This window comes from Labrus bergylta, chromosome 2, assembly GCF_963930695.1.
Source record: "Labrus bergylta chromosome 2, fLabBer1.1, whole genome shotgun sequence".
NCBI lineage: Eukaryota > Metazoa > Chordata > Actinopteri > Labriformes > Labridae > Labrus > Labrus bergylta.
In genome coordinates, this window is record NC_089196.1 from 2,737,212 (window position 1) to 2,756,019 (window position 18,808).

General features: G+C 43.4%; 1 protein-coding gene across 2 annotated transcripts in view; it reads right to left on the reverse strand.

The window, feature by feature from the left end:
* The window catches only part of sema4c (sema domain, immunoglobulin domain (Ig), transmembrane domain (TM) and short cytoplasmic domain, (semaphorin) 4C), a 116,299-nt gene that overhangs the window by 21,956 nt on the left and 75,535 nt on the right, over nucleotides 1-18,808 (reverse strand). For both annotated transcript variants that reach the window (XM_065962746.1, XM_065962739.1), the window contains exons 4-10: nucleotides 16,046-16,200; nucleotides 10,692-10,754; nucleotides 7,079-7,177; nucleotides 6,594-6,690; nucleotides 5,740-5,859; nucleotides 3,536-3,687; nucleotides 302-477 (exon numbers count right to left, since the gene is read on the reverse strand). In XM_065962746.1, the coding sequence (XP_065818818.1) occupies nucleotides 302-477; nucleotides 3,536-3,687; nucleotides 5,740-5,859; nucleotides 6,594-6,690; nucleotides 7,079-7,177; nucleotides 10,692-10,754; nucleotides 16,046-16,200 (862 nt within the window). The remainder of the gene's footprint in view (nucleotides 1-301; nucleotides 478-3,535; nucleotides 3,688-5,739; nucleotides 5,860-6,593; nucleotides 6,691-7,078; nucleotides 7,178-10,691; nucleotides 10,755-16,045; nucleotides 16,201-18,808) is intronic.

Sequence of the window (18,808 nt, forward strand, 5' to 3'; positions counted from 1 at the left end):
TATTGATGTCTGCAGCGGAGGTTCATCATCATCCTGAGTCAGGTTCAAACAACATCAAGTTCATGTGACATTAAACCGCTAATAAATCCAATAAAACGTGCAAGCACTCTTGAGTTTTTTCCACTTTAGAATCACACACATTACAGTCACTTAGAGGCATCAAGTGCATGATTGGAGCTTTCATATCAGAGTGGCTGGCTGACACAAGGTTTTTAAAAATGAGTATCTGACATGTTGGTGCTTAGGATGAATATCACAAACACACAGTTATCAAGTTTCTCCAGAAGTCGCCTTGACTCACCACTGGGCGTGAAAGATGCCGTAGAAGGTGGTTCCCTTCCAGTCCTGGCCCGGCAGCGTGAACACGGCCCTGAGGTTGTTGAAGGCGACGTGGCGCTCGGGGAGGGAGCACACCAGCCGGGCTTTCTGGAAGGTGGTCCACTTCTTCTGCAGGGTCCTGGTACCACCAAGATCCCCCTGTGAGAGGAAACATCAGTTCTCATCAACATCTGCTATCGATGGTAAATGGACTACTCAAAGCGCTTTTAACACCGCAAGTCACACCTCATTCACACACTGATGGTAGAGGCTGCTGTGTAAAGAGTCCATCAGTATTAACTCATCCATTCATACACATTCACATGCCGCGGAGTAAGCAGTGGGAGCAACTTGGTGTTAAGTGTCATGTGGCTGCAGGAGTTGGGGATCGAACCCCGACCATCTGGTTGTGAGAGAACCGACTCTACCAACCGAGTCACACCTGCTGATTAGTGTGCTCCAAGTAGCCACACCCAACAGATCTCAACAGATGTCACTGCATAGTGCTCCTGCTGCTTCATCAGCGGTGTGTGAATGTGTATGAATGGATGAGTTAATACTGATGGACTCTTTACTCAGCAGCCTCTACCATCAGTGTGTGAATGTGTATGAATGGATGAGTTAATACTGATGGACTCTTTACTCAGCAGCCTCTACCATCAGTGTGTGAATGTGTATGAATGGATGAGTTAATACTGATGGACTCTTTACTCAGCAGCCTCTACCATCAGTGTGTGAATGTGTATGAATGGATGAGTTAATACTGATGGACTCTTTACACAGCAGCCTCTACCATCAGTGTGTGAATGTGTATGAATGGATGAGTTAATACTGATGGACTCTTTCCTCAGCAGCCTCTACCATCAGTGTGTGAATGTGTATGAATGGATGAGTTAATACTGATGGACTCTTTACTCAGCAGCCTCTACCATCAGTGTGTGAATGTGTATGAATGGATGAGTTAATACTGATGGACTCTTTACTCAGCAGCCTCTACCATCAGTGTGTGAATGTGTAGATGTGACCTGCGGTGTAAAAGAGCTTTGAGTAGTCAGAAGACTAGAAAAGAAATATACACGCTCAAGTCCAAATTTGACCACGTATGACGGCACTGGTTGTGTTCAAAGGCGTAAGAGACTACGCGAGGCCGAACGTCTCTGCTCAGTTCCTCTTTTATCTCACAGTTCTTAACTTGTACTTATACAGAGGTGCTGCTTGTCAACAGGCAAGGCAGGTGACTGCTTGGTGCCCCAGACCAGTAGACAAACTTAAACCAAAGCAGAGTGCAAATTCTGCAACGACAGTAGGAAACCTCCCTAAAGGGGACCCCATTAAACAGCACTCACTTTCTTTCCCTGCTAAATGTAGCATGCACTATTGCTGTGAAAACCAAAGTTTATTAGTGAAAGTCAACAAATACAAATGAAGAAAAAAAAAACAGGAAGAGAAAAAAAAAAAAACAGGAAGCGAGAGGAAGAGGAGTAATCGTCAGGTCACTGTCAGACATAATAGTGATGAAGGTTGGAGGGCGCCCTAATTGATTCTTGTCTAGGGCCCCAACAGACTCGCCGCTGTACTTATACCCCTCGACATATATGCCACCGCCTCTTAAGTTTTATTGTCCTCACCGCCTGGATACCAAACAACATCTCTGTATAAACATGTCAGTGAATTTGTTCCCTGTGAATCGTCTCAGTGAACCTTTTTCCTCGTTGAACAAGCCTCTTTAGAAGCACCGAGACCCTGAAATGTCCGAGGGTCCATCTGAAACGCAGGATAACAACAACGCTAATGTTGGATAAATCAATGCACGCTGCAACATGCTTCATATATATTGATGAGAAGTGCTTTTATACAGTATTCAGAGGGCTCAGAAGAGGGACCGTCTGCCAGATATATCTCATTGCGATTACCTCAGTAATTGCAGAAGCTGTAAAAAGGAATTAAAAAATGCAAATGCACACATCACAGTGGTGAGATTTCAACATTTTGCTTCTGTTGCAACAGCAGTAACAGCACGCCGGGCTGAATAATTCACAGCTCTGCTCTCCGTCGTGTGAGAGCATCTGTCTCTCATTTCATTCAAAGAGCGTTGTTCATCAGCGCGCAGACATTAAAGGGCACGTCCAATAAAAACTGAGCATATATTGTGCACTTGATTACACACATGTCCTCAGACTGTTAACAGTCTGTCTCTGTTCGGCTCAGTTTAAAGGTTATTGAGATGATGTTGTAGATGTAAATGTAACGAGACACATGATGTTTCTGACGTTGACTGATATCAAAGTCACACTGAATGACGCTCCTCTCAACAGCAAGAAGAACTGATACTCCTGTTCAGGCTGCTGTTTCCAGCCGCCTTATTTACATCACTGTGACATTTCGCCTTCAAGTGATCTGTACTGTGTTTGGAGTCAGCAGAAAGAAGAAGTTCAATAATGACAAAATGTCAACCACAATGTATCCCCAAGTAAAAGTATACCATTGGAAATTTTAAATAATAAAGCTCAGAATGTTGAATATTTGGAAATCTTCATCGTAATGTCAATCTTAGCTAAGGTGAAAAGCACTTCCTGTTTCGGCAGCTCTGGTACAGGAAGTACATTTCCCTGTTTTGAATCCTCTATCGACATTTCAGAAAATCCTTATTCAAAATAATTACATTACCACCTGATGTCCCTGATCAGCCTCCACCATCAGAGTGTGTCGTCCCCACAACATTTTTATCATTAAATTTAGGATGGATTAAGTTTGTGTTAACCGTCATGGGCCTGTCATCTTGCTAGCCAAACCCATCGACTCTATAAGTGGAACATCAAAGTGCAAGCCTCTTTCTGTTAACAAGCTTTCTAAGTAACGGCCGGCTGTTTCATCAGCCGCACAGTTTTGTTTTTACATATATAGCCGTAGTAAAACAACTTTGCAGATCACCTCCTTATATGGGCATCTCCTGTTGAAGCCCCAAACTGTTACCAACTGCTATTCTCACATAAGCACTAAATGTTTGGTACCAGCTGCCAAAAACAGCTGGAGAAAAACAGAAAACATCTGGCTCCAAGCCAAGCATGCATGAATCCAAGAGTCTGCACTCAGAACTAGTTTGGGGGGTTGCTAAATCTGTCCCTTTGCACAAGAGAATCCAACACACTTTGAATTAGTTTTGTCATGAATTACTACCCTTATTGAATACGTTTTTAATGAAGTACTAAGGTGTTACCTTGCAGACGCGGGCCACTCGGGCCACAGTGAGCTCGGTGTCACACTCCAGCTCCAGCGCCCGCTCGCTGAAGAAGAAGTAGATCTTGTCGTCGTCGCCTTCTTTGCTGCCACTGCTCTCCCTCACCAGGGCCGAACCCACAAAGTCCGGCTCTGCACACACACACACACAGAGTAGTATCAGAAAGTGTATTTACACGCGATGGTAAAGACATACATCACACATAAGAATGGAGAATCTCAGCCTGCAGCTGTGTTGGGACTGAAACACACACATGAACGCACAAGTTTGACACCTCTGCTGCCCGCTCTCACCTCGCCATCTATTTTCTGTCATCACTCTCTCCTTGGCCTCATCTCTCCTCCAGTCTTTTCTCGCTCTCTGTCTCTCCAGTCGCTTCCTGTTAGCGGCCCATTTTCTGTCCCTCGCTTCCTCGAGTCTCTCTCTTGACACTCAGTCCTCATTAGGGTTGTGAATGATATGTTTTTTTTTTTTACATACGCAGAATATCTTTCACTTGGGCTGCTCAGGGCTTTTGTTTCAAGCATTTTCAAGAAATTGTTTTTTATTTTTAACAATCACAAGCGCACATTTGTCCCCCAGAAGGACCGTTATTTTCAGCGTGAAGGCGTCTAAAGAATCACAGGATGCCCACAGAAACGGCCAATTAACCGAGACAAGATTCACTCGTTCCTCTAGGTGTAGTGTTTAATAACAGTTTTTAAGCATGCATCATAAACAGACACAAACCTGGCCTCATCTGTATGCTCCTCCGTCCTCCCCCTTCCATTCTCCATTCCTTTCACCTCGCCCTCTATCTTTCCATCGCTAATCCTAATATCTGTTCTTTCATTGCCCATTTTCTTGCTGTGACTTCATCCACTCCTCTCTCATTCATTCCTCCCTACACTTGGCACGCTCCTTCCCTCATCTCGTCCCTCAAAGAGATAACAATCCTTCTGCTGCGGCCAAGTCCATGCGCTTCATTTCCTGAAACTCATTACTGGTTATTTTGCATGTTTCTGGCTCTTAATTTTTAATGAAAAATTGGTAAAAGAAGTCAATGGCATTATCAGCCTGAAGTTATATATGAACAGATTTGATTTGTAAACGTTACCAGGTCCTGGAAAATGTTTGACCGAGTGCTGTCAGCATTAACGCCTTATTGGCTATGCCATCAAGGTCCCAAATAACCTCATCATTAATCTCATGCTATTTTGTCCCTTTAGGCGCACCATAGCTAGACCTCCTAAGTGTCTCCCTGTAGTCACAGTGATGGAAAAGAAGGACACTGCTCCATCTTTGAATGTCTCATTTCACTTTCACAACACTGATGAGCTCTTTATGGTTCAAACAGTTCAGCTATAGATGCAAGGAACATTTCATTAGTTTACTGTTTCCAAGAAAGAAAGAACGTCAGTAAACACTCATATAGGGCTTAATTGTCCTGTACCATGCTGAAGCATGCTTGTCCCCCCTCCTCATCCCCCCCCCCCCCTGCACTCACACTGCTCCAGGACTAACCGAGCCTCAGCATGGCCTCTTGTACATAATGTCCTTAAACAACACATGCATGACTTTATGTTATTATGAAGCATGCTTAGTTTACAAGACAGGGGGAATTCAAAAAATGAAAAGGGACAGTCGACTCCACGTCTGCACATCAGAGAACAACACAGAACATGACAGCTACTTTGCTGACTTTGAGGCTTATTTTGAGTCTTTTTAGTCAGATACAGACAGAACACTCCGGGATCGATTAAACTTAATATCCACGTTGTGTACCCGCTCTTGTGTTTGTGCATGAGAAACCGTACAATGCTGTGACAGGGCCACGGAAGTGTATGAACGGAGCACTCACACTAGACAAACTGCACTTTTGAGGTCAAATGTGCTTGACCACAGTACAGGTTGCCTAGTGTGAGTGCGTCCTAAGATAACAGAGAACTCAGCAGAAATTTGTTTTGCTTTTCCAAATATGTTTTTTTGGAATCCGCCGCCAAACCATGTATTGTCAGAACAAAATCACTTTGTAATTAATCATTTTATATAAATCCAACGCTGTGCTATCACACCCCAGCTAATCAGCTAAACTGCTTCCAAACTTAAGTATTCTAAGAGACCTTAAAAAAGTGATGAGTGAAACAAAAAAAAAGTTTTCGTCCGTCTTTGCTCTTTCATTTGGCAGGTCCAAACCGACTTACCATTGAGCCAAGCAGGCAAGTATTCACTCTTCATGCTGTAGTGCTGTTGGCCCAGATTCCTCAGGATGACTGGCTCTGTACCCAGGAAGTTGTTGAGCGTTGCAGAGTACAGCTCCTTATCTGGACAAACAAAAATGAAAGCTTTAGCTCGAGCCTGTATTTCAGCTATTGTGCAGGCTCACAATGAGAGAAGGTCAGTGGTACAGTGGGGGACACAAAAGAGCGTGGAGAATGGGTGCCTGTAGGTTTAGTGAAGTGAATGCAGCATGCAAAGTTTAATTGTACTTCTGGGCTCTGAGTGTGCATCCGTGTGGCTACAAAACACAGATGGGAAATGCTGCAGGAGCGTTTTGTGGTGATTTGATGGACATTTTTATGCCTCTGTTCGAGCTGTAAAAAACATGGAGCTGTTCACTTTAATATAAAGGCTGCTGAGATGGAACAACAGGAAGGAGATGACTGTGTTGGTGTTGTTATCAGTGTATTTCTTTTCTTTTTTAAGATTTTTTTTGGGCTTTTGTGCCTTTATTGGAGAGAGATAGGACAGTGGATAGAGTCAGAAATCAGGGAGAGAGAGAGAGTGGGGAATGACATGCAGGAAAGATGCCAGATTTGAACCTGGGCTGCCTGCTTGGAAGACTACAGCCTCCATACATGGGACGCGCGCTCTAACCACTGCGCCACCAGTGCCCCATTATCAGTGCTTTTTAAACTTATCGTTCAAGATGATTGCTACAACACATCAGAAATACTTTTAAAAAGAAAAAAAAAGAAAAAAACAGGATCGTCCCTCTATGGTATGCATGCAAAATATCAAATAAGTACAGTATGTGCTCTCACACAGCTCTACTCACCCACTATCAGGCCTGTATGCCCCTTGGCAGGGTCATATGGACATTTACCCTTGCCATCTTCCAGGGCGGCCGTGTTGAGGGCAAAATAATCAGCATTCTGCACGCACACAAACACACAGTTGTTCATGGTCAGAGTGTATCGTGAACTACATGACACAGACGGCTGCAAGCTCTTTCTATTGCTAGAACCATCGCTATGCCCTCGCCATGTAGTCCTTTCACATCAGCGTCACGTACATGTACACAAAACACGAGGCAGCGTTTACACGCAGAGCTAACGCAGCAGGACACACACTTGTTGTTTTTTCTTCTTTTTCTTCTCACACAGAGGTTTTTACCTTAAGGTCAGAAGGCAGACATCTCACATTAACACCTGTCAAGCCTTCCTTCACAACAAGTCAATATTGAGGTAAACACACTGGTACACACACACACACACACACACACACACACACACACACACACACAGACACACATATACATACCACGTAGGTGCATTTAGGCTGGAAGGCGTAGGTGCCACAGGTGTAGAGATGCGTGTGGTTGTAGCTCTGCAGGAAGCGGATGTAGTTGAAGCACTCGGTCTGTGAAAGGGATCTGTGTTAGAAATCTTTCTTTAATTATTAAGATTTATTTTTGGGCATTTGTGCCTTTATTGGACAAATAGAACAGATGGAAATCAGGGAGAGAGAGAGAGAGTGGGGATGGACAAGCGGGAAAGGAGCCACAGGTCGGATTTGAACCTGGGCCGCCCACTTAAAGGACTACAGCCTCCATACATGGGACACGGGCACTAAAAACTGCGCCACCAGCACACCAGAATAATGTTATCTTTCTTGAGGAGAGATGGCCAATGCTATGAGTGTTATATAGCATATTTTCTCGTGACTTAATTTTCTCATAGTGACCAGCAGGGGGCAACTCTACTGGCTGCCCCTCGTCATAGACCCATTCCATAGCAACAGATGAAAAGATGAGCCAACTTCTGACTTGTTTTCTTACTTCAGTAAACATTTTCCAAAGAAGTTCTAATTTGCTTTTTTTTAAGTCTCCCTGATGCAACATGATGTTCAATTTGTGAACAATCAAGTCAAATTGAGATACCGCAGGGTTTCCTATGGCCAAGCGGAAACCTCCAGGGTTGAAAAATGAAGCCATTTACGTGGTCATATATTTTTACACTGTCGTTGACTCAGTTTTTTTTTTTTTTTGCTTTTCATGCCTCCATGGCAGAGATAGACAGTGGATAGAGTCAGAAATCACAGGGAGAGAGAGAAGGGAAAGGGGCCACAGGTCGGACCCAAACCCAGGGTACACACAGCCTCTGCACATGGTGGTGCATGCACCAACCAATACGCTACCGGTTAAAATAAATAGAAAAGGGCCTTGTTACACTTGTGTTAGCGGGTGAGTCAGCGTTCGCTAACCTTCACTTCTCTTCAGATTATCCCTCTGGTCCAAAACGCGGCCACTACATGACGACAGCCACGCGCAACGAGACGGTCCGCACGCCATCGCTAACGTCATTGTTATGTCATCTCATTACATACTATTTATTTTTCATCAGGCAGGCTTTCAGTAAGCCCTGCAGAACACAGATTGCCCCTAATGCTCCACTATGACTCTTTTTAAATCCTCGTTCACCTGAAATAACTCAAAAAATTCTCTGAATGCGTTCATGTTAAGAAGATAAGACCTGTTTCCTAATGTACAAACTGACAAACACAAGGAGACTGAACATGTCAGCCTCCGAGATCTACGTTTTTAATCTCACGTCTCATGTTTCTGATCTCACTCTGTCACTGTTATACAAGTGTTCCCTGTCCTTAATAGACGATGTGTTGATGCAACCACATTATCTCAGTAACCTCTCAACTGAATCCGAAAGCGACAGATTGTTTCCATTCAAAGGATATGTGCCCAATTAACTGCATAATATATTCAGCGTTTTATGGGAAGTGGCCTTTTAATGCCTGCACAGTGATGAACAATAAAGCTCTTTGAGTTGAATTGCAAACAGATGCTCACACACGATGCTAGATGAATGAATAATTCAGTACATATCCAGTGGATGCCTCGGCGCCAAAAACAATATCTGTAAGTGACGATTGAGAAAAAATAAAGGGAGTGATTTTATTTTTAAATGCATTTTTTTTACAGCGCAATGGCAATCAGAGAGGATAATCAGGGTGACATATGTCTGGCAGACGGTATTTTTGTTTTTTTTATCGAGCCCACACGACTACATCATTACAGAAAGAGACTCAACATTAAAACTCATGCAGGCTGCGTTAACAACATGTGGAGCTTCTTACACATTAAGTCAATTCCTGCCGTATAGAGAACAGTAAGAGTTTGAGGGCTGCAGATATTTAAGTCGCTGACTGAAAGAAGAGGTGTATCCTGTTAAATGTTCTGCACAGCTATCCCGATCACAGCCATATGGAAGAAATGTATGTTCAGTTTTTACTCACACTGGAGTATTTTAACACTCCAGCGATACTAATTCCTTGACGTGTTTTGCTGTTTTGCTTTCTGCAGAGGTGTTGCCGCTACTGCACTCCAGTGAACTGTTTCCCCGTTCGCTTTCACACCACATCAAAAGTTCCTGTGGCGCAAGTAAGAGAGGTTTTTAGCCCCGTTTCCAAAAGCTCTTTGTGTTTCTATAAAATATTAAAGGAGGGCTTCTTGAAAATGCACATTATGCTCCCAGTGAGAAGCTCTTACTGAGAGCAACATGTTGAGCTGGGACCAATTTACTCCCTGCGTTTACGAGTGGAGCATCGCTGATGGAGAGAAGGGAGGGAGGCTGAACTTTTTCAAACTGATGCTGATTTAGGCATTGCTCCGCTGTGTTAATCTCATTTTAGAACATCATGAGATTTGTGATTGTGATTGTGACATCTGCTCCTCTGACGTCAATACTTTATCCGTTTAAAGGTCACATATTATCTGAATTACACTTCCCCATGTTTGTCTAACTCTAATATGTGTCTCTAGTCTGTCTACAAACCCCCCAATGATGAGACAAGTCCATCCTCTCCGTCTTCTGCCTGCTCCACTTTTCAGAAAATGTGTGCTCAAATAGGCCATTTGGAGATTTTCCCTTCATGACATCACAAAGGGCAGTAGCCCCTCCCCCAGGTGGGTGACACTCCCACAGCTAGGTGTTTGTTCTGCCTTCTGAGTCTGCCTTCTCACCGTAAACAATAGGACATGGAGCGAGAAAGTCCAAGACACCCAAGCCCTTCCAGAGAGGGGGCGTGGTCAGACACAGCTCATTTACATATTTAAAGGTACAGACACAGAAACAGCCTGTTCTGAGCAGGGCTGAAATAGAGGGGTTTATAGACATGATCAAATACAGGATCAGAGTGGATTTAGAACAAGAAACTTCACACATGTTTTGAGGAGCTCTGAGACTTATTTACACTGAAGAGGAGGAGGATATGTGACCTTTAACCTTTATAAGAGACTAATAGAGCTCAGTGTTCAAGCAGGAAGACTGTTTTTATTCGCTCACACATTCATTCTTTTCTTTCATGTAACTTAAGCCACTAGTTAGCTTAGCTTAGCTTAGCATAAAGAAGGAAGTTGTCACTTCCCTGCACCATTAATGGTAAACATGTCCTACATAATTTTTCCATAATATAAAAAATAAAATAGTAACTTCCTGGGGTGTAATTGTTACTCTGACACGCGTGTATGTGTACACATACTTGGCCCTGAAGCTTATTCTGAAGAAGCTGCAGCATCAGCATCAGCATCTTTATCACAGATTCTTCCTGCAGCAGCAGGGCTTCACCTAATGTCTATATATCTTTTAAAAACATGTGAAAACCCCTCCCAGAATTGAAGCACCTTAAAAGCTGCTGATGCTAACCTTGTCTGGGAGATGCACTTCGCTCCGTGCTAATGTAATGGCTGGACTTTTTCCCAGTGTGCGACCGCAGACGGACTTGACAAAGTGCAGTGAGTTATGCTGCTCTCATAAACTCCAGTCTTAAAAACTACAGCTGTGAGCGCCCTTGAGCCAGGTAGGTACCCCCCCCCCCCAACAACATATCTGACACCCTGTCACCTACAAACCAATGTTACCTGGTTGTTCTTCCCTTTGGCGACACACTCCCTCTTCTTATCCTGTGGAGCGGGCCAGTCGATCTGTAGAGAGAGAGAGACAGATGTGATGTGGGCAACGCTCCGTGAAAGATGCTCTCTGCCTCTGGTCAATGTCTTTTATACTATGGCGGTATATTATGTATCAATAAATCATTTTTATCTTATGACACAGACCATAAGAAAGGCTGCATGCTTAACTCAATGTGCAAATACATCTAAGACCTAGTCCACATAAGGCGGGTATTTTTTTTAAACTGAGATTTTCCTCCTTTGTTTTAAAAAAAGAATCCTGTCCTCACACGCTCAGTTCTCAAAAACATCTTCGTCCACATGAGAACGAAAAACGCAATTTTACGGCTGTCATGGGAAAGCCAAGTTAACAACGATGACCTTGACATTCCTCTGCAACAACCATTTCATTTACAAAGTCGTCCATTTAGGTGTCTCTGCTCGTCAACATAGTGGGAGAGTAACTGTGTCATGTATGTGTGAGCATGTAAAAAGTCCACTTAGCAACGTTAGCACCAGCGCTAGTTTGGCTACGTCCGCCATCGCACTCAATCACATGTGAACTCAAGTGACAGCGTGGCACGATGACGTCAAACCGTCTTCACATAAACACCTTAAACTGAGTTTCTGAACATCTTCACCCTGGAAGGAGTTTTACTAAAGTTGTCTGTTTTTGTAACAGAGCGAAGTTTTCAGTGACCTTAAATGCAGTTTGTGTACGAAAGGTCAAATCATGCAGAAAAAGATACATTTTCAAAAAACACCCGTCGGCGCCATATGTGTGGAAAACCTCTGAGCCCCCAAAATACAGGACACTTTTTAGTTTAGTAAGAAATGAACAAATCAATATCACTTTTTAGAGATGTACAAGGTGATAAGTGATTATGTGAGCTTTTTCAAACCAGCAAAAGAATGAAAAAGGAAAACAGGAGATGAAACGTATAACATCTCACCCTGAACTTTAAAAAGCTGTCTCACTTATCTTACTAAAAAAGTACTGCCAGGAGTTGCAGGGACAAGGCGCCCCCACAGAGACCGGGCTCCTTGGCAGGCAGCCCCATCAAACACTCTCTCAGGTAGTCACTGTGTGGTCCTTCCTGCAGCAAATCCCCTAATGATTATACCATTGTTTTACAGCCTCGCAGACGCTCTGGCAAGAGACTGTGTCATAATGCACCTGTGTGTGTCGCTTTTTTGTCCTCTGCCACGTTCAACTCTGCTGAAAAAAAAGAGCAGGAGGGGAGCCAATGAAGAAGAAATGTGCGTGCTCATCTGCACTTTATGTGCACACACTCGCTTTAACCTCTGCTTTTTTACCATTATTTCATCGGCTCCTTTTCTTTAATAACCGTGTGACACATGGCTGATCTCGGCTGCGTGGACTGAGGTCCAAAATATGAAGTGTGTTTACTAAGAGGTTTCCACACCATTAGAAATAATTACACTGGTCATTACAGGCAGATCGCTGCTGCAGACTTGCTATTAAACTCTGATATACTCGACTGGAGACAAACCAACAGCAATCAAACAATGGAGGTTATCACGGCCCGCATACTGAACCGCGAGATAAACTGTGTGTTTAAAAGTAGACTTATTATGTGTTGACATTTTTAAAGCATTTCAATGTACTGCATAAAGAAGATACCAAATGCTCTCCCTCCATCTCGCTGCTCAGCTGATTATGAGCATTTACTCTTTAAGTAATCAACCACCTCCACCACCAGGGTCTAGACTCCATCAGGGGAGTATCCTATCCTGCTGTAGGCCTCATTAACCCTCCGAGTGCATGAAGTTGTAATAATGGATTCTAATCCCCAAAGACTTTGCAAATGTATTTCCTTAATTGTTAAATAAATAATTGATCATTCTTAATTAAGTCTCTCCTGATTGAAACGTCTTCAGTTTAACCTCTGACCGTGGCGGTCGCTGTAGAGATGACAGACTTAGGATCGTCTCGTTTTTTTAACTGATGCACTGAAAGTTAAAAGGAGGCAAAGTGACAGCAGCAGTTTATCGTCTCTAAAATTGAGTCTCAGTCACTTTAGTCACTCTCTACCTTTATTATCTCATCTTAAGAAATCCCCTCGTTAATTTGCTCCACACAGACCGAACACACATCCTGCAGCAGTGAGTGGACAGGTGGCTAACAGACTGATTGCCGGACAAAGAAATATCTGCAGAGTTAATGTCCCCTTGCCTCACATTAAGGGGACAGCACTAAACAATGAGAAACAGCACTTAGATGGCTCTTCACTCGAATAGGGATTTCAGACGGGCAGAGAACTTCTGAAAAACTTTTGAAAACGACTAAAGCGGGATATTTACGCCCCATAAGGTAGTCACAGAGGCGTAATGAGGGGAAGATGGTGGCAGTGTGTAACGGAGGTTGGCAGGGCAGAGCAGCACTGTTTGTGTTTACACGCTGTGCCTCTTGTTCCTCTGCAACGGCGTGACACAATGTGGAACCATGCACAAAGGCGTAATGATGCTGGATCTTTGATATGGTCTTGTTGCATAATTATGTAAAGGGCAAGATAAATGTTACTGTGAGTGTCTTAAAGATATACATGAGAAACTTTGTGTGAGCGTCAGTGCAGGGAGTCATTTTGTTAATGAGTGAAAAGGTCTCAAATCTTGAAAATAAAGTAAGAACTTTTTATTTTCGGGGGTGGGGGGTTACCTCCCTGGCTCTATTACACGGCTGCTTGATTTCAGCACTTTAAAAAGCCGGTGCTTACATGTTCTCTCGTGTGCAAACGCTTTTGGCCACTAACAAATGAGTTTAAAAAAGGCCTTTAATTGGACCCTGGTTCTGCATAGAGAACACGGAGTCGCTCACTAAAGTGTAGGGATATGAATACGTGAAGCAGATATGAAATGAGTTTTTATCACATTTAGCACCTTTAAAATGCGTCTGTGTTTTATGTAGGGACCAGAACTTTGTGATGTAAAAGGGAGCGTTTCAGAAAGGATTAAAAAAAGAGAAAGTGCAGAAATACAGACATGAAAGTAATGAGGAGAGACAGCGAGTATGACAGCAGCGAAAGACATAAAGCGAGGTGCTGTTAAAGGAAGAAAAGGAGGGGGAGAGGGGTGAGGCGGTGATGGGCAGACGGGGACAGAGGGGGACGGACTACTCCCTCGTCCTCATGCTGTCATTTCTCTGTGTTGGCTTCTTCCCTGCACATTGCACACCAGGGGCCAACGACAGGTGGTGCTATCATTACTGTAAGACCCATAACCCTCAAACCGCCACTGCCTGTGTGGTGTGGTGTGTGTGTGTGTGTGTGTGTGTGTGTGTGTGTGTGTGTGTGTGTGTGCAGTGTGTGTGCATCTAATAACTGCTCATTAAGGAGCTAAATCAGATAACAATCCCCTGAACTGCTGCAGGCTGCTCACTACACCTTCCCTGCATGGCTGTAATTGTATTGATTGCAATATGGACCAATTATTGAGGGAGAAAAGCGAAACCCAGACGGAGTCTCAGAGGCTTTGGCAGTCAACGTATGAATAAGGACTGAGTCAAAGGTATTTATAGTGAACAGGTTAGTCCCAGAGCAATCAGAGAGAAACAAGTAACTGCACATTAAAAAAGCAGGATAATGAAAAAACATTAGATAAAAAAAATAGAGCCAAAGTGTGTAATCGGCGGTGTCCTCCCACACAGTCACAGTGGATATGATTGTGCTGAGAGAAGTGAAACATGGAGCCAATAGCCGTACTCTTTACGATCTTTAACGTTGGCAGCTCACTAACACTATCCCTGTTGGAAGCATTTAGCAGCAGATGATATTGTAAAAAAACGTCCAACTTTGCAAATTGGTAGATTGGGTCCAAAATAAGTAGAAATACAAACACTCCACTGTTAGAGTAATAATCTTGATCTGAGAGTTATGGAGAGCGGCTGTGGCTCAGTGGAAGAGTCGGTCGTCTCTCAACTGGATGATTTGGGTTTCGATTATGAAGGTATTGTTGGAGCAAAACTCCTGAGCAAGTGTGATGGTGGAATTTGTACCAACTAGAAAAATAGTCACAAAAACATCCTGCTGTCGGCCTCGCTATCCCCCTGAGTACATGAAGTCATCATGACCGCGTCCAATCACCAAAGACATTGCATAATATCTTTTTAGTAGTTTCTACACAATGACAGAGATGAGCTGAGGTCCACTTCTGGAGAAACGGCGCTCGTGCATGTAAGTGAGGGGGCGTGGCTTTTGAGGGAGCACAGAGGGGAGGGGGTGGGTGCAGATGGAGCACTGAGGGAATGCTACTTTCAAAATCATGCTAGTTTTGGAAAATTACCAACCCTGTCTTTAAGTCTCTCCTGATTGAATTGAAGACACTGCTGGAATCCAGGACCGCTACATATATTTGTATCAGTTCACAGTAAGAACAAACATGTGGTAAAGTCACAGTTTGTCATTTTCAAACGCAGCCTTTTTTTAAAAAAACCCATCAAACTATAAAACAGATGCAGGTCAAAGGAGAAGCAAAACCACTTTGTAGCAATTAATATTTTTTACGATGGTTTGGACCCTTCGAGGAGGACGCTTAAATGCCCTTTGAGACGATATTAAAGCGCTTGACAAGTTCTTACATTAAAGCTTCGACAGGGCCTGAAGATTTAATAAAAAGACGGCCAGACCAATAAAGTACCAAACGGCTATAGTGTGACTCAGCGGACTTCATTATGCCATTATTTGCTTTTTTGATTATCTGCCAGCGTTTTGTATGTTTGTGTGTTTTGTGGGTTTGTAAACATCCTCGAGTCCATAAACGAGTTAAAGACGGACGAATAAAGGTCGACCCGCCCGTTAAGAGGCGGCAGAGAAAGTGTCTTTTCTCTCCTGCTAATCCAAGCAGGACCTCTGCAATGCTTCATGCTCCGCTGTAATAATGATATCACAGTTAATATCCTAATTGAATCGGGTGTGTTTAAATGGAGTGTTTGAAATGTGCCGTATTCAGGCGGCGTGGATGAGACGGAGCTCTTTGTTCCTGAAGCGTCCATCATGAAGCAGACTGCGATATTAAATCTTATGTCTTATCATTTAATTTCTTGCTTTTCTACAGAAGCCTCTCACACTGCGTGGGTGTTTGTGCTGACAGCCAGTCAGGGCGCTGATGTGGTTATAATTATTTTTTCTTGAAATCCTCTCTCTTCTCGTCTCTTTAACTTTTGTACATTTTAATCCCATTGAGTGGCAGAAAATAAAACCTTCAAAGTGTGTGTGTGTGTGTGTGTGTGTGTGTGTGTGTGTGTGTGTGTGTGTGTGTGTGTGTGTGTGTGTGTGTGTGTGTGTGTGTGTGTGTGTGTGTGTTACCTGTGGTCGGAGCTGTCTGCTGATGTCGTTGGGGTCCAGGGCGAACAAAGCCTCCCGCGCTCCGACGTACAGAACCCTCTCGTGGTCGGACAGAGTCAGCATGCTGTAGTTGCAGACTCCCTGGACGCTGAACCTCGCCATGCTGTCCAACACATCTGCACAGAGACACACAAGGACACGCATCGTTACATAACACATCCATCACATACAGCTGCAGAAAGACATCAGAGCCATTTCTGAAGGTGGATCTCGTGAAGGATGACAGAATTAAACCTGAGAAGAAAATGATAAATACTTTTCCAAATGTATTCATTTAAAGACAACACAAGTCAAGCAAATTTATGCACAATCAAACACGGAGTGATGGAGAAACAGCAGGATGTGAAAAGTAAAAAGTGTTGAGAAAAACAGGAAGGGATAAAAGCTAACGATTGGGCTATAAAAATCCACAGGCTAAGATATATGCAAAAAAAGCATCTTTATTTAAGTGATGGCTGTCCCACACCTGCAGAACCCCAAACCCCACCCTCCCTCCCTCCCTCCCCAACCCAAGGACCCCACAGATAAACCCAGCGTAACATAGCAAACAAATCATAACAAAGACGTTCCAACAAGTCACATTCTCTGTTTGAGCGTGGTGTATTTCTGACGCCCAGAATACCAAGCAAGAAACATCGACAGAATCCAACAGCCGGTTCTGTTCTGAAAGTTGAGTGTGGAGACCTCCATCTAGCCCACTACGCTCTGCCAATTAAAGACGTCTGATCCAACCTTCACAAAAGGGTCCTAAGACGCTGACTAGACTTTTCTCCTCTGTCGCCCCCCGGTGGTGGAATGAACTTCCAAACTCCATTTGATCTGTAGAGTCCCTCTGCACCTTTAAGAAAAAGCTAAAGACCCAGCTCTTTCATGAATACCTACTAACTAAATGATGATGGTCTCCATATTATTGATGATGATGATGGTAATGACGATGGTTTTTGTTTGATAACGACGACTTATAAGATGGTTTCTATACTGATTAGAGCTCTCAAGAACTGCCCTCAATGTTGTGCTTTGCCTCTGGTCACTTCCTGTCAGCACCTGTGTGTCCAATCAGACTCAAAGCTGATTGTTTGCTCTTACTGACATTGTTCCCTTTTTTCTACATCCTTGCTTGTGTTGTACTTACTCTCTGATGTACGTCGCTTTGGATAAAAGTGTCTGCTAAGTGAATTGTAGAATTGTAGAATCTACAAGCTGTAAGTCCTTGATCAGTGGTGAGGCCAGCAAGGAAAAAAGACGTTTATGTTTAAAGGACCTCTCCAGGTTAGAGCAGTCATTAAGCAGGAAGAGACTTTTGTAAGAGCGGATAGGTTTGGCCAATATAGCAGATCAAATATTACAAACTTTCCTCCAGAAATCTGCGACCCCTGGGAGCCTGTGGACTGGTTTTTGGACTTCTTAGACCCGATGGAATCAGTGTCAGGTATCTCCTCTGCATGTGTTGTGTGAAAACCCGTCCATAATCTGGTTCTGAGTCTGCATTTGAACACTTCTTTTAAGTGTTTTTGTAAGCAACAGATTGTTGTTATTATCCTCGCAATGTCGTCATGGATTGAATCGTGCTCTAATACTTTGGTGAAAATTGTTTTTTTTTTCATGAGCGGCTCCTGCTATCAAAGCCTTTTCAATTCAAATTAGAATTGAATCAGACGGGCCCTGTCGTTCTATTAAATCTGCTCAAAAAGAGTTAAGCTTCTGTTCTCCTCCTCTTCTACCGGTGTGACGTACCGCTGTGCATCCTAAAACAATCCACTAACACTAGTCCTCGACTCAAAGATTATAGAAACAATTTTAGTGAGAAATTATCAAAGCAACATAAAGCTGAAGTTAGCACAACAAGCATGCTTTTTGTATTGAGAGCTCCCACATAACTCCTCATCATGCACTAATGAGTTTGCAGAAACCACCCAAGGTATCTCGCTTAAGAGATCTGCTGTAAACTATTCCTGCAGGAGGAACGCTTCCCAAGCTCAGTATTTACTCTGAGAACCTGCGGGGCCGAGGCCGGTCCTCTGGGCAGCTCTGATAACTTCCAGATCTGCACGTCATCCAGTGAGATAAGGTGTTCTTGTTTAGAGAGAGCTGTGCAAATAAACAAAGAGGCAGCGGTGATTTTGCACAAGCAGCTCTGTTTTGATGAAGAGAGAGCTTTTAAATAAATGGAGAGCTTGAAAACAGACGATGCAAAGAAAAGGTATAGGACCGATAGAGATGTATGCAAAGTCAGCACAATCTGCTCAATCACAATCTTTTTTTAAAACATTTTTTTAAAGCGTCCATCAGCTTGGACCAGCTTTTAATGTGAGTCTGTCACGAAGCCAGATGTGGGGACGTTTTTGTATTCAGACGCTCGCTCAATAAAAGAAAATCCATAAAGACAGGTCATTATTAGATTGAGAGAAAATCGGGCTGAGCTTGTTTTTTAGGGAAAAACAACCTCGATTGTATTTTGTCCTCAATTCAACACAGCTTCTCCACCAAAAAAAAAAAAAATATTGTTAAAGGACTCATCCAATCAGCACGGCGGCGTTGAGAAAGAGCAGCTTAATCGGGCCAGACGGAGCATCTGCGTACAACAAAACAGAGGATTTAGAGCCGGGCTGAGTTGCATTACTGCAGAATGAAAGTGGGGATCTGAGAGACAAACGTGGACAGAATGCAAACAGCTTAGGATTGCTTATGAACGCGTCCTAATAATGGGAGTAAATCTGCAGAGGT